Source organism: Helicoverpa zea, chromosome 16 (genome assembly GCF_022581195.2).
Source record: "Helicoverpa zea isolate HzStark_Cry1AcR chromosome 16, ilHelZeax1.1, whole genome shotgun sequence".
NCBI lineage: Eukaryota > Metazoa > Arthropoda > Insecta > Lepidoptera > Noctuidae > Helicoverpa > Helicoverpa zea.
In genome coordinates this window covers 1,369,769-1,393,366 of record NC_061467.1, presented here as the reverse complement: position 1 = coordinate 1,393,366, position 23,598 = coordinate 1,369,769, and the positions used below count along the sequence as shown (strand labels likewise).

The window sequence follows — 23,598 nt, the reverse complement described above, 5'->3', positions numbered from 1 at the left end:
CAGTAGTATTATGATAATGTCATGCGTAAATACGGTAAGTAGATCAAGTAGATTCTAATCAGACTGGTATCAACTACCTGTCGTTTTAACATTATACCTACCTACATACTGTTATTACTGTTACCGTTACAGCCTTTTTATCGTCCCACTGCTGGGCACAGACCTCCTCTCATACGGAGAAGGATTGAGCGTTAATCACCACGCTTGCTCAATGCGGGTTGGTGATTTCAGACTATATAGTCCAGGTTTCCTCAAAATGTTTTCCTTCACCTTTTTATCAGCCATTGGTGTCCAAGACATACTAACGGTCAGTTTCTTCATCAAAAGTTAAAGTTAAAGTAATGTCTAAAGTAAAAGTAACGGTCAAATACGTTTTTTCAAGGCTAAAGTGACAGCAAAACTAATAGAAAAATTGAATTTGACCGTTACTTTTACTCTAGACATTACTTTGACTTTTACTTTGGCTTTAACTTTTGATGAAGAAACTGGCTGTTAGAAAGTACATACAAACTTAGATTTTTACTCACTTTATGTGCATCCATTTGATAGTGAGATAAACATGTTCTTTAAAAGGATCTCCGCGATTATCTTTCTAAGAAGGAATGTGCGTTAGTTTGCATATGGAGATGCTGTGGGAGTGACGTTTATGCCAATGATGTCATAACAGCGTATGTGTCAGGTAGTCAGAGGTTAGGTATACTTTTTGTCTTTTTGCCTATACACATTCTTTGTCTAACTCTACTTAGAATTCATAAAGTTCTTAGTGATGATAAGCAGTTTTTATGAGAACCATGACAGAATCTACTACATACTGCATCTGCATCTATCTATAAAACATATCAAACAGAACGGTTTGGTATACTTATATAGGTAATGATTTTCATGATAAAACTTTAGAGACTTTGGTTTTGAATAAAGTGTAGATATTTACCTGGTGTTCCTAATGTGATAACTGCTAAAAGTAGTGATAGCCATATTGTGACTTCCTGTGGACAAAAGAAAAAATAATCATTAGTTCAAAGTCGATAGAAACACGTCCACGTCTTAACTTTTAATCACTAAAAGATAAACTCATTTATCTGAATATAACTAACCTATTGCATTTTGGAAGAAAAAACATTCTGAGCGACCCCAAATAAAATTGGGATAGCAAGATGGTGATGAAGAGCAAACTTATTGCTTAATTTTGTATATTATGTTTCGAAAAAATGGTGTAATATAACTCTAGTACTTTCAGAAGCACAACAAGAAACTACTCAAACAAAAATCAATCACGCAACTATCTTAGTCAATCATTTAGCAACGTGAACAGCCACAAAACACACAGTATCAAGAACTTGAACTGCATGAACTCACACACACAATACACAACTTCCTTCACAATACACACAAGAACACATCCATTGTGTATTGTGTATGAAACAATTACTTTTGAAATAAGCTAAAAAGATGCGCGGGCGCCGGTCGCGCGTTGATGTCTTTTGTATGAAGAGTTATTAGCGCATTGGTTGTGTGAAAAAGTGAGGTTATGTTAATGATGTTTCATGACTTGGGGCTATTTAAGAGTTAAAAGTTGACAAAAGAAATGTATTATTACATTACAATATGTAAAATAGAAAACCCTCTATTGATACTATGTGATTCTTTAAATGGTATTGAGATGTCAACAGATTTTCCTATCTTTCTTTACCTATTAAAGACAGTTCAATTGATCTCTCTCCGGTCGTGTCGGATTGCCGCCCCATCGGGCTCCAAGATTTAAGGAATAGGGAGTGCACCTGTGTCTGCGCAAATGCTTGTGCACTATAATATGTCCTGCGCAGCTGGCTGATCTCCTTACATGAGAACGGCCGATAATTGGCTAGGAGGACAGTTGAGTTGAAAAGACAATTTCAAGGCAATCCAATGCCAGTTATTAAAATATACGAAGCGACCAGTTTCTTTCTCATCTCCATGAATTAAAGTAAGCATTACACTGTTCCGCCATCTTGAAATACGTTGCGCGTGAGTTGATACTAGGCGTTAAGGAAATGTCTATAAAAATATGATAATGTTCGGAGTTTAATTCGCTAGGTATGGAGTCTGTGTAGTAAATTGACTTTTTTTAAGCTTTTCAGTATTTATGAGTGCTTTTGTAATTGCAAATTGAAAAGTTTTTAGGTGTGATTTGTGATTTAGGTTAGTGAGCTTTTTTGTATTCCTAGGTAGATAGAATTTTTTTTAATTTCTTGTGGTTAACTAGTTGTTACCCCCGGTTCAAACCGCATCGCAAGTGAACTACTTATATTCTTTCTAAGGTTTTGCAATATCTGTGTACTAAATATTATAATTTCAATCGGTTTAGTCGTTTTGGTGTGAAATTTTTGCAAACTTATCTCTGAAAGAAAACATCCGAATTGGAAATTAACTCCCCTTTTTGAAAATTAAGCGATGGCTTCTAGAAAGTGTTGTCGTATGATAACGAAATACAAGGAAGCTAGCTCCCAAAGTCAATGACGTCATATAATGTAAACACAATGAAATAGAAATGGGGCCAGTTGAAACTGGGGCTAATTGTAACAAAGAAATTGTTGAAGTTTTGCTATGAGTGCGAAATATATCATTATATAACTGAACGACGTCTAGACTAACATTGACCGTAAGTCTATTTCACACAAAATAATGTTAATAATGTTATTATAAAATTGTTAATTAACTTGAAAACCCCTGTTAATTTAATTTACTTTTATTTTAATCTTTTCTCTGACTCTCGAAAGAGCTGTTTGAAATTAGGACAAAATCTGATCACTATCATGCCAATGTTCTCCAAAAACAGTCCAATCATTCACTCGATATTATTAATCGACTGCACACAACACAGCCTTTAGACTGCTACTATATAGTTTTGATTGATAAATATATAATGGAATGGCGTCCACGGCCGATTTCAGCCGCGGCGACTGTTCTCACTTAAGGAGACATATTATAGTGCACGAGCATTTGTGCAGACACAGGTGCACTCCCTATTCCTTCACTCTCATAACCCGATGGGACGGCAATCCGACACGACCGGAAAAAGATCAGGTGCAGGACCGACATTTACGTGCTCTCCAATGCACGGGATATATATAATCATAAACATATATATAAACGAGCAAACCCATCAAACATTCATGGTGACCTGGGCCACATACCAACCCTGAACACCTCAAACTAATCAGTATACTTACACTAGTAAAGACGGTGATAAAAATACTATTCACAGACACTAAAACAGTCCTTTCATAAAATATTAATTCCTCATCAACCATTAAAAAAAACCACCCACAAATCCCCTTAACATTCACCACGCTCACACTCCAATTAAGTTATATAGGTTGACGTAACCGTTATCAACCGCCGAAGGTTGCTGCCCAACCAGGCGAGACAGTTACACTATTGTAACAGTACCAGTAATGTGGTTTGAATATTCATAGTTTGGTGAATGGAGTCTTCCTGTGGTTTTATGGGACAGACTATTTATAGATGGTTGTGAATACCTATGGAGTTGAGAACACCTATGGAGTTGTGAACTGGTGCATTTAAATCATGAAGTTGCTGGTAAATGAATGGTTTTGAATTTTATGATGACTACTTCTCTGAATATTAAGTATACTTATGCGTGGTAAAGACAAAATGTTCAGTAATATAGATTGGTCAATTGAAATAGGCGAGCCTCTGGATAGATACCGCGCATAGACACAAACCACGGTCTGCTAACAATTGATGGGGATCACAACTACACTTTAACTTGACTGGATACAAAATTTACTTATTTCTAAGGAGACCAACAAAAATACCTACTATTTTCACGTATTATAACACAAAGTCAAAAATTCTGTGCACGTAGTTACAGACCTCGGAATACATTCTGAAAATTAAACCTTTCCATCACACTAAAGAAGCACTTTTAAAAAAGATCCCAACATTTTACTCATACATATTCATTAAAAAAACTGAAAAACTCAAAAATTCCGATCCGAACCGTCGTTAACCGATTAACCACACGTGTGGTTACCGTAACCATCGGTTGAGCAACCCGAGCTACCGTGATGCAACCGCTGTTAACTATGAAGTTAGATCATTTGTAATTATTGTTTACATTGCTTTAACTTGATTTTGTGTGATAAGACGGGTTTGGGTTAATTTGATTTGATTTGATTTGATAATGATAAGTAATAAATGAGATTATGTATTTTAAATGTTTCTTATGTATTATGCCATTTTAAGCTGATTTATTTAAAAAAGTCGAAAACATCAATGTACCGCCCTTGAAAGAAACGGTCCTCAAACGTAATTTAATTGTCTCAATCTATAATAAGCTCAATGACCAGTGTCGTGTAGGTAGTTGGTAAATTGTATGTTTTAGTCCTGCTTACCCATGGTGCAGTGATAATCTTAGCTAAAATTGCAAAAAAATGTTTAGCCTGATAGTCGTTTTATTTTGACCTCAAAAAGGGAACTTGCACTGAATAAGAAAATTAAACCGAAACCGAAATACCGTTTATTACATTGCTTGCGAAGATCTCAGTCTCTAAATTAATTATCTTCAAGACACAATTCATAAAACTGAAAATCTCGACACCTGCGCAAAGTTTTGCACAACTGATAGACGCAGTTTATATAACGTAACGTATAAATTGCACACTCTATTGTTGCTAAGCTTGCATAACTCGACGCCGTTTAAAAACCGCTTTGCATAGACGAGTAGATCAGGAGACCGAGTGGTAGATCTTCTTTATGACATGAAGGCTAACTGTGAAGTTCGTAGTCGCATTTTTTTATTTGACTAATCCCCGAGGGATGCGAATGAAACCACTGGCGGAAGCTAGTCTTAGTATACTTTATATAAAGTAAGGTCCAAAGGTAAGACAAAAAGTTTGGGTAGGTAAGGTTTGGTATTTTATTACTTTTAATAAAATAAAATAATAAAAAAAAAACAGACTGATATTGCTCCATAGATAAGACCGTAACATACATATTATTGTTTACAAAATGTGTTAGTATGTAACTTCTAAAGACACCAAGCCCACCAGTCATACTTCTTAGAGGAAAATCGTTCGTACCCACTGCAGGTTGGATGCTCAATGTTTTTAATAAAGTAGGGAAGGTCTATTATCCGCGGGCTCTTAGTCTATAAAGTATAAGGAAGTGTGAAGACATGTGATTGGCGTGCTGTAATCTTGTTAACTGACAGTTTATTGTGGGAATCTGACCGATATTGAGGATGATGGATGTCGAATACCACTGCCTTAGTTTTGTGACAGTAACTGATCGTATAAGGTTCATTGAAATGACAAGGGAAGCCTTTTAGAACAAACACAAGAACAAGATTCTGCTTGCTATATTCCATCGCCTGTGGTTCACCTTAATATTCAAGGATATAGCTATCTATCAGTGAAAATAGGTATAGTAATACAATAAAGCTGAAGAATTTATCTGTTTGCTTGAACACACTAATCTCAGAAACCACTAGCTGGGCCGATTTGAAAAAATATTTCAATTCTTATATAGTGTAGCAAATATTTTTCCGGGTACTTGAAATAGTGCCTATCAGAATTCAGTTAATAGTTTCATAGAGAAACTGTAAAAAAGTCCATATTGAATAAGTATAAATGACAAATTAGCTAGTGTAGGTACCTACATATCTACGCCGAGGAAATATATTCCACCTATAATTGGCTATCAATACTGAGCTTCATACAGTTACCACATCAGTTGCGCTATGGGATGTTAGCCAACCGAACTGGCCACCACTTGCCTGATTATTGTGGCTATACACTTCCTATGAGGCAAGCCGGGATGACTGACTTGAGTGGGAACATTTAGTGAATGGACAGAGGTTCTAATTATAAGGGATATTGGTAGACATGGTTGGGAACTTTTAATGCTATAAGCCTTAATTATAAAGGATATTAGTGAATGGTTAATACGAATGGTGAACGGTGTTTTAAATACAGGAATTGTTAAATTATGGGTCTTGTAATTGTACATATTGTACCCTAAGTTCGGTAATCGGTTCTATAAGAGTTACATGTTCAATATATGGCTTCCACCAGCGGTTTCGCACGCTGCTACTCTCGGATAAAAACTGCTGCACTCGGATAAAAAGAAGTCTGATCATCATCATCCTCCGAGCCTTTTTCCCAATCATGTTGGGGTCGGCTTCCAGTCTAACCGGATTCAGCTGAGTACCAGTGCTTTACAAGAAGCGACTGCCTATCTGACCTCCTCAACCCAGTTACCCGGGCAACCCGATACCCCTTGGTTAGACTGGTGTCAGACTTACTGGCTTCGGACTACCCGTAACGACTGCCAATGCCAATATGTTAGTCTGATATTCATAGTTAATATTAGTAGGTATCGTGTTAAACGCAGGACCCCTAAATTATTGGTCTTGTTCTTATGACTTGGTACCGGTGCTTATTACATAGGGTCTCTAATTCAGAAGGTACTTTGGTCCGGTCAGAATTATTATTGCAGTCTTTCTAGGCTTTATATACAAATAATGTTTATAGGATTGCCTCCTTTATAACTATTTACGATTATGATGCTTTTACGATTTCAAATCAGCTTTCCTTGGTATAATCGTAACAAGCAAAGATAATTAGAAAGGTAAAGAGACCACTGCGTATTGCAAGCTAAACTGTAAGCTGATAGTTGGCACAAAGGATGACCGTTGATTATGAAGGTTATCGTGAATCTAATCAAAGAGAAGTTATAGTGAATCTGATAACAACCAGCTATCTGAACATTGTAATGTGCTCATTTGCTTGTGTGGTTTTAAAAATGTTATTAAACTATTAATCCTATGAATCTAATCGTATATGGCTTAACCTCTAGACCAAGTGATTGCCTAAATACTTAATGTTTCAAGGTCAATCGTGAAAGGTTATTGTTCATCTTCTGATGATGTATCGTATTTTGTCATCCTTTCTTCATGCATTCTTATTAATAAAAAGGTCGAATTAGTTGTATAATCCCAGGCTCAAAGTTGAGAACCTATCTAGTCTATAAGTTCGTTGACAATAGTTCCCAATAACCAGGAGTTATTTTGAAGATATTGTTGTAAAAGCATTTATACGCTGATAAAAAATATTTCAGGATTATAATTTCAGTATGCATGAAAATAAAAATCCTAGATTGCGAAATAAAATCTACACTAACAATAGTTTCATTCATTCCAAAAATGACTACTTTTAGTCCATTCTAACGTCGAACTTAAGATTCATAAATTACTTGAGAAATGAAAGTTATTTAAAAATTATATCATATTGTTAATACAAATTACAGTACCGTGAGAACTTCGCAGTTTATTATGGTTTATATTCGGCAACCGCACTAGCACAAATAGTTAAAATTCTAGTTTAAATATGGCAGTTATTATTAAAGAAAAATTCTTTACTTGACAGCTTAATTCCAAGTTTCTTTGTAATTATAAATATGAGGTTAATTTGTTTTTAATTATCTATGTATTTGTTTAGTAGGTTTAGTATCTTTTGTTGAAGAAGAAAGCTAGCTATTAGTTAAAGGAGGAAAAAGAATATCTCACGATTTTCTTATTTTTTTGTTAATTACACCTATAAAGTTGAATATTTAGAAACAAGGCGAAAAGTAGTTTTAAAAACTAGGGTAAAACTTTCTTTCAGCACAAAAAATATGGAATTATTTAACCTCTTAATCAATCATCTTCCTACTACCCAGGCACTCAGTTTAAGTATTGCAAACCCATATGCCTACTATGGTAATTAGGTTTGTGGCTGCTTTTGCCACAAGAGATCAAAACTCCATGTAAATGAATTAGGAATCAAATGGATGGAATACTTAGTGACTGATGAAAAACTTGTCTATGCCTATGTGGAGTATCCATTTGCCGCACTAGCACCGATGGTGTTCCGTATGGAATAATAATTTAGTTAGTAGTTGTTAGTTGAATAGTTTCATGGATAAACTTCTTTTAGGTTATCATTTGCGATATAACAATAAACTTATTGAGCATCTGATTAATTTCATTATCTTTTTCACCCGTTTGCCAAAATAGTCTTATTCTCTCTGATTAAAAAGAAGATATTTAAGTTAATTATAATATTTTTTAAGGAAATCTTTCCGTATGCCTAATGCAAATAATATCGCTGAGAATAGCTACAGCCACGATTTTTATCTGAACCCACATTACCCACTGAACCCTAACACAAGATTCCATCATTATTACATAACAGTCGCGGGTTCGATTCCTGTGCGAGGCAGCATTCCTCGGACGAAAGCCGACATTTCACTTTCAACGTACGCACGACTGCTTGGAAGCATACTTTTTGTTTTCAACGCAATCGTTCGTCATTTGTTTTTTTACGCTGCACTTTTGGTTTTGACAGCTATCATATTTGAGTTATGGGATATTAACTTCTGTGTTCGATTGAATGATAAAGTTGGTAGTTTTGGAGCTATTGAAGCTTATTATCAAATAATTTGCTCTAGTACTCTTCAGAATGAGTGCTAGACTTTTCCTGACTAAAATATAATGGTTTATTATCAGAATGGCTTTATATTTCTTTTATTAATTTTAATGAATATTGAGCAGAACTTCAATTAAATTGATTAATTTCCAAAATCATCTCTTTAACGTTGCTATAAAGGCAGTACTTTTTATTTGTCCCCTTATATCAATAAATGAATATCATTTGTAGAGTAAGCCAGATTTTTGTGTCAATGGAAACTCTTCGGATTGGTTTTTAAAGTTATTAGAATTGACTATAAAACAATCTTAGCAAAAACTAGTTTCAGTAAACAGCGTGTGAAAATATTAAATAAGTAATATTTTTAAAAACAAAATTATCTAAGATGAGTTACAGATCTTTATATCGATATCATTTCGTTTTCTTTTGTTTTTCCTTCACACGCTCTCGATTCTTTATCTTAGTTTACTATCTTTTACAGTTTTAGTTTATCTTAGTTTACTATCTGTTACAGTTTTTTGTATTACGCTTACGTGTGTGTTATCAAAGTAGTGATCTTTTGGGTAAAAGATAGGTAGGTATCTGACGAAAAAATTGGAATGATGTACGTAGTTGCATCTCAGGAACAATATCAACTCAATAACTTGTCAAATTATAATAAAATACTGCATTTTTTCTCATCTTCTATTCAATATAGACCTTTATTTAGACAAAATAACTGACTAACTTAACCAAGCGATTTCTGAGCACTGTTTTTAGCAGTTTCACATCTTTTAATCTTGCCTAAAAAACTTTCATTGACTCGCATCACTTAAGTAATTGGTATTGGTCACAACAGTGAAATCTTGAAATTACACGAACTTAAAGACATAATTAATGTTATTTGGCCTTTTAGTTTTAAACTAAGACAGGAACTAAAACTACTTAAGTGAAATCTCCATTTAATAAGGAAAGTACTACGTGGACCAGTAGGTACTCGTTCAGAATAGAATAATACAACCGGACGCGGAAAGTGGACCTGCGCAGAACAACCATAGATAATGTCTGTCTTAGAAAGGAGTATGACAATGTTTTGAGTTTACGCTGTTCAAGTTAAAACCAGCAAAGAGCTTAGGTTTTGTGATAGAAGAGGTTTTTATGAAGAAACTCATTTGGTAATAGTAGCACCTAAATAGTACCTATTTTTGCAGATTAGTAGCGCTGTTATATCCTGGCTAAACAATCTAGAACTTACATAAAATTTTGTCTGAAGTTCAAAATTACTGTTGGAGTTCAGTAGCCAAAAATGTTAAGGCCTTAAAAAAATAATAAGGGGTTTCTAAGCAGGTTTCTAATTTTGAACTTCAGATAAAATATTTAAGTTCTAGAATGTTTAGCCAAACTGCTTTTTTCAGGTGTTAGCTACTATCATGATGATTAATTACACAAAAAAACATTTGTAAACGTTAGGAAAAAAAGATAAAATAGAAAAAACAATGTTGAAATGAAAATTATGGAAAAAAATTAAAAACAATTCTAGCTCCTAAACTACAAAAAATCGCTGAACATACATGGGGGTGATTCGGATGCCCCACAGCATAAAGCTTCTAAATTTTTCTTTTGGACGCCTATGGATGGGCCACCCTGTATAGCTCAACCAGCTGTATATAATTCATTAAATGTAATGTAAATTATATATAATTTATCCTTACCTACAATAAATTGTAAAAGTTCAGAGATGACCTAGCCTGACTTATCAACTTGTCTAAGGTATTCAGCATTCGACTACAAAAATCAGTAAATCCGGGTACAAAAATTAGAGTAAATCATACCCAGAGTGTTCAAGAAATACTTATTTTGCAATTATTCATTTACATAGGTATTTTAAACGGATGACTTTATGTATCTAGATCTCTTTCACAAGAATTCATATTAATATTTCCTAAAATTCATACTTCCATCACACAGAATATTTCTTAAGCATGTTACCATCAGTAAATAGAATTCCAATGAATTTCCTAACAAGCTGTATACTGGTGAACAATTTGAGCGATTCAACAAGAGAGTGGATCACGAGGCGCACACGATAGAATTCCTTCTTGTTATATGTCACGGTCATCGCCCTAGTTAGATATTATTTGTAATAGAACACGGATATTTTGTTATAAGACTGTTATAAGAAAGGCCTTTGTAAGCTGAGAATTGTAAATAAAAGATCTGGTGGGAGGATGTGATTACAGAATAGAAAAGTATTGTTTAGTCTGCTGAAAGACAAACCACCTAGAATATCTCCGTTCCTTTGCGTTAAATATAAAATTAGGATAAGCAATCCAGCAGCCCCGACAATCCCGTAGCCCCGATATTAGGATAAGCTATAGACCACATCATCTCTTATTATCAAATAGTGGTCATGTGGCCAATGCGAAACGTATATCATAAACAAAAAACTTATGGGTAGGTATTCATCGAGTGTTAATCTTAAAAAAATATGTAAGTACTTACATATTATACATTTTATAGTTAGATAAGATAGCAATAGAGTCTTAGTCATGTTGTTCACGACAACTTACACCATTACCCAACATACTACTCTATGGTATACTTATGGCGTATATCTAAAGAGCTGATAGCGTGATAGATGCTCATCTTCACGCTCCTATTGTTGCAGATGGAGTGATTACGTCAACTTGATCACTACTGTCTTACTGGCTAATGAGCACGCTTGTTAAAGGGCAATGACATCTGTGGATCTTGGTAATTTCTTTGTATCTGTGTACACTGTTGCAGAGTAGCATTGTAGACTTAAGTTTTATGGGTAATATAAGCACTTTTATTAGGTATCTACAAAATGAGGCTAAGTTCTGTTCTTGTGTTATGATCTTAATCTTTGTGATTATGCTGAAAAGTTTTCAGCAAGGAAGAAATATACTACTGCTATTTTCTAACTCAAAACTTTCGCACTTTGACTCGAAAGTTACTGTGGGAACCAACGGAACCTAATGGGATTTACAGTAACTTTCAAATACTTATAGGTTTTATGACGAATCAATTTATCAAAAGGGTCTTTTATATCATGATCTCACGAGCCTTTTCCCAAGTACCTTGGGGTCAGCTTCCAGAGTATATAAAAGGGTCTTTAGGGACTACAGATAAACATGGACTTCTACAATTTACAAAACCAGTGCAAAATCTCATAAACCTCAGCATACAGTCATTCACACGTGCAGAACAGGTAAGTTATAAGTATGATCTGTAACGGCAGCACTTTCCCCGCAGTAGGTACAACGAGGAAGTGTGGGTGAAATGTAGTGAAACCGCCATTAGATGCAGTGCCACACATGTCCTGGCTCATGTACGTGGTCTCTGAGTTGTTGTGGAATAGGTATTTTTCTTAGTATTATAAATGCAAAATGAAGTCAAAATAAACATATGTGTGTTTGCCTTTACGCGCAGGTTTGAGAGTAGATCCAATGCTTCCATTTTTTCTAGTCTTGTGTATCACTAAAAGTTTTTATATACCTATTACTTTAGGGGCAATTTTGATAAGACTATTAATTAAATTAAATTTATAAGAAAAAACATAACAAAAATATATTGCATCATAGAATACATACATGCTATATACAGATATAAGTTCTGAAACGCACTAAATAATAGGTATCTGCTTGATTAATCTTAACTGAACTATCGATATAAATCTTCGTAATACTTACTGTATAAACTCTGCGCCTGCCTAGTTAGGAAGAGACTATAAATATCCAAATAGATAGGTGTACATATTCCATTTGGAGATTGTTTAACCGCATTCTCCCAATACCTACCATCTTACGTTCACTAACTCTTACGTCATTACCTCTAGAATCTATGACCATTCTGAATTCAAAATCCCAACAAGCCAGCTACAAAATTAAATACTTATATGATAATTCAACCAAAGAGGTTGATACATCCTGTTTTAAAATGTGATAAGAAAACTACTTGGTGTTAATATTATATTTTGACATTTCCCATTCCCATTAAATACTCGTTACATGTCTGGTTTATTTGTGTTTATTGCAAGCGATGATTCATACTGATGCCAACCAGTCTACCTTAGGTAACCTATGTCTTTTGCCTAGACAAATTCAGTTTTATATGCGTCATATAAAATGTGAAGTACCTAAACGTAAAATAAAACTTTGTTCCTGGCTTTTACATAAAGTAAGTATATGTTAAGTTTGTTAGATCAATAATAAACTGAAGTTCACTATATCAATTCGTAATAGTCACAACAAAAAACACTTCAAAAGTAGATTACATCTCAAAATATAATTTATTCTGTTATTATTAAAATTACTATGATTCATAAACACACAAATGACTCACGATATCTAAACTATTCGAGATCATTCACAAAGTTTACAACATATTCGTACTGGCAGGTTGTAACACTGGCATAAAGTAAATGCCATTAGTGCCATTACACACAGTTCGAACGATTTCAAGTATCGAACGAGAATTACTTAATAAGTATTTAACATTTATTTTTATTGTGCAATTACTGGCCGGTTGAAATTACTATATAATAGTTTTTTTTTAAATAATATTGGAATTTCATTTTACTAAAACGTTACATTGAAATGTCATTTTTGTTGCAATCGATAAAAAATGCATTTATTTCATACATGTACAAGAGTTTGCTTAAAATATTTAATAAGTCAAGACAACCATACCAGACAAGATAGTCGAATCAGCGTAAATCCTATTAAATATGTATCATATATGTAATAATGTTATCCTAAACAACGAGGTTCTTCAAACCGTTGCATCTACTGTGTTTCTGGGTATAACAGTAGATACAAAACTTCAATGGGGTTCACATATTTCTAGCCTCGCGGGAAGGCTTAGGGCCAGGCCACAACAGTGCGTTGCGGCGTCGCATCGCAAAAATCAACGACGCATATCATATTAATCGCATAGCTGTGCAATGTTGTTTTTGCGATGCGATGCCGCAACGCACTGTTGTGGCCTGGCCCTTAGTTCTGCCGCCTACGCCGTCAGGAAAGTCAGACAGTTCACAGACGTCGACACAGCTCGATTGGTGTATTTCAGTAATTTTCACAGCGTTATGTCCTACGGTATTCTGTTATGGGGCAAAGCCGCTGATATAGAGAATATATTTATTCTACAAAAACGTGCTATACGTGCGATATACCAATTAGGTACCAGAACTTCCCTCAGAGAGCTGTTTAAAGAAATTGGTATTCTTACTGTGGCATCACAATTCATCTTTGCCAATATACTGTATATTAGACAGAACTTACATTTATATACCAAAAAAAGTGAAGTCCATAGCATTAATACAAGAAATAAGCATAAACTGTGTGTACCCTTTCACCGGCTTCATAAAGTGCATGGTTCATTTCTGGGTCTAGGTATTCGTTTCTATAATAAACTTCCTCTGTCTTTATTAGAACAGCCGTTTAATAAATTCAAAGAACAAATTAAGGCTATTCTTATTCAAAAGGCATATTATACAATTAACGATTATTTGAATGATAAAAATAGTTGGTCGCCATGTTGAACGCAAGACAGCTATATTATAATTGTCTTTTTTTTGTGAATGACATCTTAATTTTACAATCAATTATTATTATTCATTTATGTTTTTACAATTTTATATTTTTATTATTGACCTTACTTGGTTTTACATTATTGACAGGATACATTTACTGTATTTATTATGTTTTATTTAAATCATCTATTTATATATATATTTTTTTTCCTTTGGATTACAGTAAATAAGGACCACTACTTAGCGTTAATTGATCCTGATATTGAGTTGTGTAGCGGTGAGTACGTCATGCTCCCTTAGACGGCACTGCTTGCGGTAGCGTCGGCGGTCGGGTTGCTTCCCTCCCTCAAAGATGTGCGAGGGGGGCGATGGCTGATCCTCGCGTTATGCTCGTGAACGGGTGCTGCTTGTGGTGCCAGGTCGTCTTACTGACTATACTATAAGTAGTATTATATAATTTTGTAGACTCTTTTCTTATACTTCTTTTTTTTTTACTGGCTGAGCGGTCCAATTTACTAGATTCATTACTTACCCATGTTGTACATTACATAGGGTTGCAATAGAATATCACATGAAGGTGGGCACTCCCTCATAAACTATTATAAATATTGGAGGCTATACATTTTTTTCACATCATATTTATTCAATGCTTGAGTTAGACAAGTTACGTAGGGTGAGTGCTAGCTAGCATGTGGTGGATTTTATAAATCATTTTTAAATGTAATTTTATTTTATGACAATATTGCGTATTGCATACTGCAATACTCACTGTACTTTGTTGAAAGGTTCTTTTAACCTACAGACAGACATGTGTTGCTGGGGAGTTTGTTGCGCCACTTCTTCTTCCCAGCAAAAACACATAGGAAGTGGTGAAGGGTGGGCGTTTTGGGGGCTGTCTTATGTAATTTTTTTTTTCTGACGTTCGAAAAGTGCTGTTTTGCAGCCAAGTTTGAATAAATGAGTTTTGATTTTGATTTTGATTTTTTTGATTTTGAATAATCATTGAGTAGGTATGTCAAGATTTACAATGCAACTAAAATGGTATCATAAGACTCCATAAAGACACTTTTCCAAAAAGATCAACTCCAAATTCAATGGAACTTATTAAATCCATTCACCAACTGGTTTCGCAAGCCCATATCGACCTTTTCCGACGTAAAACATTTAGATCTCTCAGTTTCGCAAAGGTGCACCACATTTATCAATGAAAAACTAATAATTAATTTCGCATGTAGTAACGTTAATACCGTATTCAGAAAGTTAAATTAATATACTGCTTTACTTGTGAAAATCTCTGTGGTAATTGGATTAGTTATTTGCTAGTTTCCTTATTATTATTTCTCAATTTCCTAGAGTTTATAGCTGAGCTTTAATTGCATTTTCATATCTCTACTTGAACTACTAATATTTTCCTCGGTTTTACTCGTAGCGTATAAGATACTTACGTGGGTACTTCTTCTGGCCCGATTAAATAATCCATTTTTGCCAGGGTTCAAACTTTGTCTACTTATACCAAATTCTATCAATTAATCACTAAGCAGCGACAAGAAACCAAAGTTACTTCTAAATCCTAAATGTCTGAAAAAATTGTGTCAATTTTCTTTAGGATTTGAATAAAGGTATTTTTATTCGGACAAAAATAATCGGAAAGTTAGTATTTTAGGCAGTAGATTTAATATTTTGAGTAAGGTCAATTCTTCTTTTTTGTCGGAGCTTTTATTACTAGCCTTTCAAATAATAAAAGTGGTTCCTTAAAACTTCATTAACCCACAAGAATAATCAACTCTAAATTAATTACGCGCCATGCCATCCTTGATAGTATACATGCGCAGACGCAAGTGAGCCGTTGCGACAGCGCCGCTCCAGTTACGCGTCACGCGACACCCGGCATTCCACTGATCTGTTAGTGTTTATGCGAGTAAATGGTGGGTGCCTTGATTTAGTTAATTCCATGTGATCCATTGGGAGACTTAGAAGCTTACATAAGGCAAAGAGGTATATAGTGTGTTAGTATTTTTGTCTGAAAATTCTCAGCTTTACAATAATCGTCAAATTCTGTCAGCGGTTTTAGCTGTGTAAAGTATGAACGACTAGACTTCCTCAATAAGTGGTCTATCTAAAAATTAAAGATTAAGATTTTTGAAACCGGTGGCTCATTTAGCCGCCCCGGAATTGGCATTTAGTGACTTCACCATAGTTAAAATGTGCACGTGTAAGTATGTATGTATTGTGAGCATATTATTTCATATGTTTTCGTGCTTTAGAGATTAACAGTTGTGTCTTACTCCAAAACCAAACAGATTTACCAACAATCTCCCACACGAAATACCATAGCACACCATTACAATACCATTTCAACACAAAAAACCCATAGTATCTCAAAATTCACACCACACACGATACCCAACATTTCACCATGGAACAATTAAAATTTAAATTCGAAGGTAAAGGCATTTGCGTCATTGTACATTTGTACTGTACAAAGTACACTTGTGATCGTAAATGGAATCTTGATAGCAACTGCTTTGCGAAATGGTGGTGACCTTTCTACTACACGTGGTAAGGGTTATTATATGTCTTGCGTGGTTTTACTAGGTGTGAAGGAGGAGGTTATGTGTTTTTTCGTTAGGTAGGTATATTTACTGATATTGAAGTATGCATTATTCATGGATGTTTTAATTAGAATAAGATTGATTTTTAAGTGAATATTTCCTGAAATTATCATTGATCTAATCTTATCCTTATTTCACTGCCAGAAATAAATATACCTAACGAGCCTAATTAAGTATAGGTTCTGAATTCATACTTAACTCACCAATTTATATTATAAGTCCTTTAATTCAACCCAAAATGGGTTGGCCTTATAATATACACAACATAATATAGGACAGAACATAGGCCTTATAATATAGGACAAAACAGGTTTATCCACAGTCGCCTTCGATTCAGCAAAGAGACGTCCACTGCAGGACAAGTGTCTCCCAAGGTTCATCTACAGTACTATATCCCAACTTATTTTTGTTATTTTCCACGTATCAAAAACTTAAAATATCTCACTTTTTTTGCTCCCAAAGTAATTAGGTACTTAATTCAAGCGTCAATCATCGGTCTAATTACTATACAGCCTAGGTTACAAGCACATTACATAAGTCGTAGTCTACACGTAATGTATGACTGGCCTTGCCCCGCGGCTCCTGTTACATTTTTATAGCATTATGTCATTGATACGGCGGACAGTTTTAATTATAGATCTGTGGTCAGTTTGTAAGTTTACGGATGTTGAATATTTTTTTTTAGATGTGGTCTTGACTGGTAAGAATGGTATGTAGAGACTAGAGGCACATCTGTTGGTATTAAATAAAATAGAAGAGTAAATCATCATCTGCTAGCTTTTTCCAACTACATATGTCACATAACTTTATGCCTGTGTTTATGCCACATCCAGTCTTTCTATGTATCATTTATTAGGTTAACACATTAATTTAAATATCAACGTTTTTAGAGAGTAATAACTGCTTATTTACCTTAAATTAACTTTGTGTTAATTATTACTAACCAGAAAAGTAGTATAAAAAGATAATACGTTACGAATTCAGTATATTCGAATGTAGTATTCGGTTGCAGGAGTAGGCTTGGTCTTATAGGCCCAATATAATCATGCTGAAATCAAGTTATGTAAAGCACAATAAACAATTTAAAATAAAGTACTTACTTCATATTTCAAGACATAGTCTGTTAGTTCTAGGTAATGCGGAAATTGAACGAAACGGTTTCGTGATAGAATTTTAACAATGCGGTGCTTGTCATAAAAACGTAGGTATATTGTTTATGTAGATTTTGAACTATAACATTTTATCAATAAAATATTAACAAGATGATACTAACTAATTATAGTTACCAATGACGATGTCTTGGTATCTTTACAAATGTACAAGTTAGTACAAACTTAACTCTTAGTTAACTATCTAGACTTAAAAATAACTTACTGCCTAACTTGCGCAAATAATTGAATTGTAGGTACAAAATTAAATCGGTAACCGTTAGCTCATAGTGCTGTTTACAAAAAAGTTTGCACCGACTACTTCAGAGAACCGAACTATGTACTCGTAATTTCCAAATACCTACACTACTATATACCATAACAAAAACCATTACCTTTGTTTAACACAGAAACGGGGAAGTCCAGTTAATTTTTTTTTTTTTACGATGTCACTTCTTCCTGAATTTTTCCCAATTACTTGGGGGTCAAAACCATAAATTCCCCCTCTACCATTTCTGTCATTTGCATACTAACATCCACTCCCTTCTTCTTCATGTCCTCTTGCAGGCATTCAATACATCTTTTCCATATTTTCTCATCAGCAACCTTATCTATGGACTATAGCAACAGTTGGTGACGTCACACAGACAACACAGGTGGATGGCGAGCAGGTTCCGATCCACTCTCACTTTCATTACGCGCCGCTCCATGTTACTGACGCTGTGACTACGCAAATTGTAGCTCTGCATGGTCATTGACTGGTATTATTGTCTATCAAGGAAGTAAGTAAAGGCTTTTGCATCGTTTTTACTCTTGAGGAAATTAGGTACATCTAGCGGATAAACTACTTTTTAAGGCCCATCTGCAAACAAGAATTTTACGGTAAAAGCTATTTCATATGCAAACTTTTACTCGCAGTGGAATTCAGAATATAATTCAGATGGAGTCAAATAAAGAATAACGAAAATATTCGTACCCAAAACAGGAATAAACTCATATCACATACCTAATAATTTCATCATACCATGTTACAAGCGAAAGACACACAATATTACTCGCAATACTATAACTAAAAATATTGTCACATCGATGTCTCATAATCGATTAAAACAAATCGACTAAAGCATCCCATCACCAAACAAAAAGCTTCAATTTGTCAACATACAATTCACCAAGGTCTCAAGGTCAATTACATCACGAATTTGGTCCATTGAAGGTCAAGACAGACCATCTACATATTAAAACAAGACTATATTACTAAACTAGGCATGTACTTAGGCGATAAATCGACTACATGGACAGACGATTCCGGATTCGAGGCTGAATAACAATTATGTCCTTGCTTGAGTTAAAAAAAGCTTTGGTACGTTAGTTTGTTTGTAAAAAACTATATTAATATAGTGTAGGATACTAATAAATAAAGTTATTTATTACAAGTATAAAATATTGTGTGTTGATTAATATTCATAATATTTTTCTGACAAGCCCTTTGTATAAAGTAGGTTTCAAATGATTTATTGTTTAACTATAAGCTCAATCAATTTTGTTAGCACATGAGACCGACTTGTTAAACATAATTTATAACGACGTAAATAAATAAAGGTTTTTTTAACCCGACAATAAAATACTGACGCATACAAAATACCCAATAATACCTTATTTCAACCGCATCAAAATAATACAAATCATGATATCTGATTGCTGTTCGAAGCCTAGTGAAACTTTAATAAGTTATAAATCATAGCTTTCTCGAGTTAGAACGTACGCAAATAAATAAAGCTGAACAGTGACAAATGAGTTTTACTATCAACTGTCAAGCCGTGAAGCCTTGTATCAAGATCATGTGATATGAATAAGATAAAATAGTTAATCTAACGCGGGCAAAACCGCGGGAGGAATCTGGTTGATGTTCTAGGAAGTTGTATTAAGACCGTCCCCAATATTCAATCTATATCTTGTCTTGCTTACTAGAGATGGAATTTTGAAATAAGCTCCATACGAGTAATGTCAATTGCCTATCACTTGTTAAAATAGATAGACAGAATATTGAGAACAGACGTTATACTTAAACAACGAAATGGTAGAGAAATGTACAAGGAATTCTGTAAGCATCAAGTTCGCTCTTTATCATTGAATTCTCTCTTCTGTTCTAAAGAAATGCACTAATATTTCGTCTGAAATATCAATTTCATACCCAAGTGTTGTGTAAAGACTTTGTTGAAATCCGTGCCAACGACGAAATTAGTTCTGTCTGAAGCAACTAGCGAGCAACACTCTTAGTTTGAATATTACTAAATTCATAAACAGACTTCAAAATTAACTTTAATTTTTATATCATTATCCCAAAGTTTGACCACGACAAAATAAAAGCATAATTCGAACAATTATTATTATTTCAAAATTAGAACAGCGTCTACACGCCACAGACAATACAATACAAACAACCAGTTACAAAAGTGCCATTGCTCAATGGAGTTTTCGCACGCAGAGTATTCGCTCACAATAATATTACAATAACTGATAACTTAGGCTGTAAAAAATCAAGAAATTCTCAGCTTACGATCTAAAAAATTGCGTTAAAGATATCGTGATTATTGCCAATGATAACAAATCGACTAAATTTGTAATTAGAATCGATACCAATGTAATCGATTTACAATCGAATCGAAAAATAGTTTTATGATTTGTTTTTTATGCGTTTAATGATGTAATTGATGTCGGTCAATGATTTATTCAGCCTACGCTTTTACTTTAGTTTTGTTGATGTAATATTTGAATGAATACAAAATTTGTTTAATATACCTAATTAAGAATTTAGAGCTTTGGTTATCAAAATCAAAAATCTTTTTTTCCTTATAAATCTGATATATTTACTTTTATTATGTCTTAGCTGCAATGGAATATTATAGAATACTTTTTGTCCAGTATTGCGATGAAACCTAGACTATAACAAGGTTTCACGGATATTTAATTAATCAAATAATATAAAACAATACCTAGGTCACCAGTGACGAAATAAAAGCCAATTGCAGGTCACCGAATGAAAAAATCACAGAATATAATTTAAAATCTAGTCAATTCTTAATTAAAACTAGACCTCGGCGGCCATATTGAAAAGTTTCATGTCAATGTGTCGAATATCAATGATGAAATATCATAACGTACCTATTCCATTCATAGTTAAAAATAACAATTACACTAAGTTTTTTTACGTTACCACACTGGTACTTAATGTAGTCACTTTCCTGTTGGATGATGATATTTCATCGATCATGAAACATACCTGAAATTAAAAAAAAAATATTAGTTTTGATACTCTTCCCAACTTTACACACAAATAAAATAAAATGAATCTTAACATACACCTACTAAAATCAAGAAGACTCGTTAGCAAAACAAACAACAATAAAAAAAATTGACGCATCATTGCCAAAACAATTGAATCAAAAATACAAATGATACATCGTAACCGCCAATCAAATCCTTCGATTTTGAAAATGGAAAGCCCCGTTCGGGCGCGGTCGGCTCATCTCGGCCGCGCCCTATTACATCACTAGTAATATCGCTTTCTATAATACGTAATTTTGTTAACCAGGCGTTGTCCAACACGTGTTTGGACATATACACAGAAAAACTTGATTTTGTCATCATTAAATTCAAGGCAAATATAAGTTTTGTAATGACCCTAATTTAAAAATAAAAACTCGTTTTGGGTCAGCCCTGATGTATTGAAATAATCGACTAAATGAATGTTGTGCACATTTTAAGTCGACTAATTTATTCAAGTTGACCTAAAATTTATACTCAATATAGCATCAAAACTATTTTAAGCTGCCAACTTGAATACCTAAATACAACATACAATTTGCCACTGTAACATATTTTTGCTCAAGTCATAGTAAAATTCCTTTTTAAATTGCACGTAAGTCCAATAAAGGTGATACAGTACAGAATGTTGTCTATGTTAAGATAAAAACAAATACCGCTATACGGAACTTTAGCACGTGAACCTTTTCGCTTACTTCCACATTCTAATTTCAAAGTATGTAAAGCCATAAAGAGGTTAATGAGTTAACTGTTAGAACTGGCTTTAAAACTAAATAAGGTTTAGCAGTAAGGAGTTGCAACAGCTTTTCTTGTAGACTGAATGGTGCTAATGGCCCTATGAAAAGAGTGCGAAGTCTGAATAGTGATGTGGTTGCAAATCGATAATAAGAATAAGGTCTGTATGCAATGCAGCCTTCGTGTTTAGGGACATCACTATGCGAGTCGGATTGCAGAATATATGGTGTAAGTAAAGAGACAGACCTTTTTCTTGTGTATTAGAAACTAATAAAAAATATACGCAGCTACGAATATTTACATATTACGCGATTGACCAACAGAAAATGTGAGTTTTTCCTATAAACACTTTCACGGAAAGTGTGACACGATTCCTATGGCATCCCTAAAAAGGTTTGATGACTATCTACGGTAGGATTACGAAGAAGGTTTCATTCCTACATCTGATCGCTTACTCAAGAGTTTAAAGTCTAGTTAACTGATCGACTCTCACTTTGTTTCACAGTTTGATTCCTAATTTGTTGTGGATAGAATTTCTCATTAGTAAAATGCTGTTGATTTAAGTTAGGTAATTTTAGTAGTAGTTGATTGTAGGCAGGAACTAAACTAAGATCTAATTTGTTAGAGCTCATTAAGTATAATCTCACCGTACCGGATGTTTTTTGGTGCAGTTGACATTCGCTGACAGTCAAACTGCTAAAAACATTAAATAAATTCAATAGACAAGCCAGAAAAACGCTCATCTCTATCACTCGTCCTACAAATATACTACGAACTTCAAAGAAATTATTCATTGGTATTCTCACCAGACCACAGCCCAGGGTTACCTCATTACTTCCACAGTAAACTAATTAATATGGCGAGAACATCTAGGTTTCGTAATTAACCCTCAAGTGTAGGAATCGAAAGTATAGTATTTAAATAAGAAATAAGTGCTAGAGTAACGACCTTCGCTTCCTAGCTACTTAGCTGCTTAGGTAGGTATTTCTCTTGCCAGGAAATACAGTTGATGCTTTCTATTGTAATTATGTACGATACTTGTAGCTAGAGTTATAAATCCAAACTAATATTATAAATGCGAAAGTAACTCTGTCTGTCTGTCTGTCTTTTCTTCACGCCTAAACTACTGAACCGATTTGTGTGAAATTTGGCACAGACATAGTTTGAAACTTGAGAAAGGACATAGGATAGTTTTTATTACAAAAAAATAAAATAAAAATAAAATTATTCCGGACATATAGCGCCATCTATTGGTCAAATCAAAAATCTGCTGGTAGTCACTATTCCACGCGAACGAAGTTGGGGGCAAAAGCTAGTATGTAATAAATAAGAACTAAACAAAGATAAGTAAGTGGGCAAATAATGTTTTAGATGCGCTAAAAGTAAAAATCTGCCTGCTACAGGTACAATGTTCGAACCTGTTACATTCTGCTGGTTATTCTACTTTTCAGTAGATATTACAACAAAATTTTTTCAAGAGGTAATTTTAAATTTCGACAAACATGCATATAACATAAACTTAGCTCTAGTTGAAATATCATTTAAATAAGTTAAAGTACAGATTAAAAAAAAAAGTAATTCAAAAGAAATGATTTTATTACTTATTAGGTAATTCATCACTCTCATTGAGGAACTCGTCAAAAAAATAACAGATATCGCAATTTTTGTACACTATTTGGGATTCCAATTTCACGCAGTTATGACACTTGATTAAAACCCCATAATGTTTATAATCGCTTACAAAACAACGTGACATAATATCTGTACTGGCT

General features: G+C 34.0%; 1 protein-coding gene across 1 annotated transcript in view; it reads right to left on the bottom strand.

Annotated features, from left to right (window-relative positions):
* Nucleotides 1-23,598, bottom strand: part of LOC124637367 (mucin-5AC) — a 77,311-nt gene that overhangs the window by 26,533 nt on the left and 27,180 nt on the right. The window contains exon 2 of the mRNA XM_047173760.1: nt 932-986. Coding sequence (XP_047029716.1) covers nt 932-986 — 55 coding nt within the window. The remainder of the gene's footprint in view (nt 1-931; nt 987-23,598) is intronic.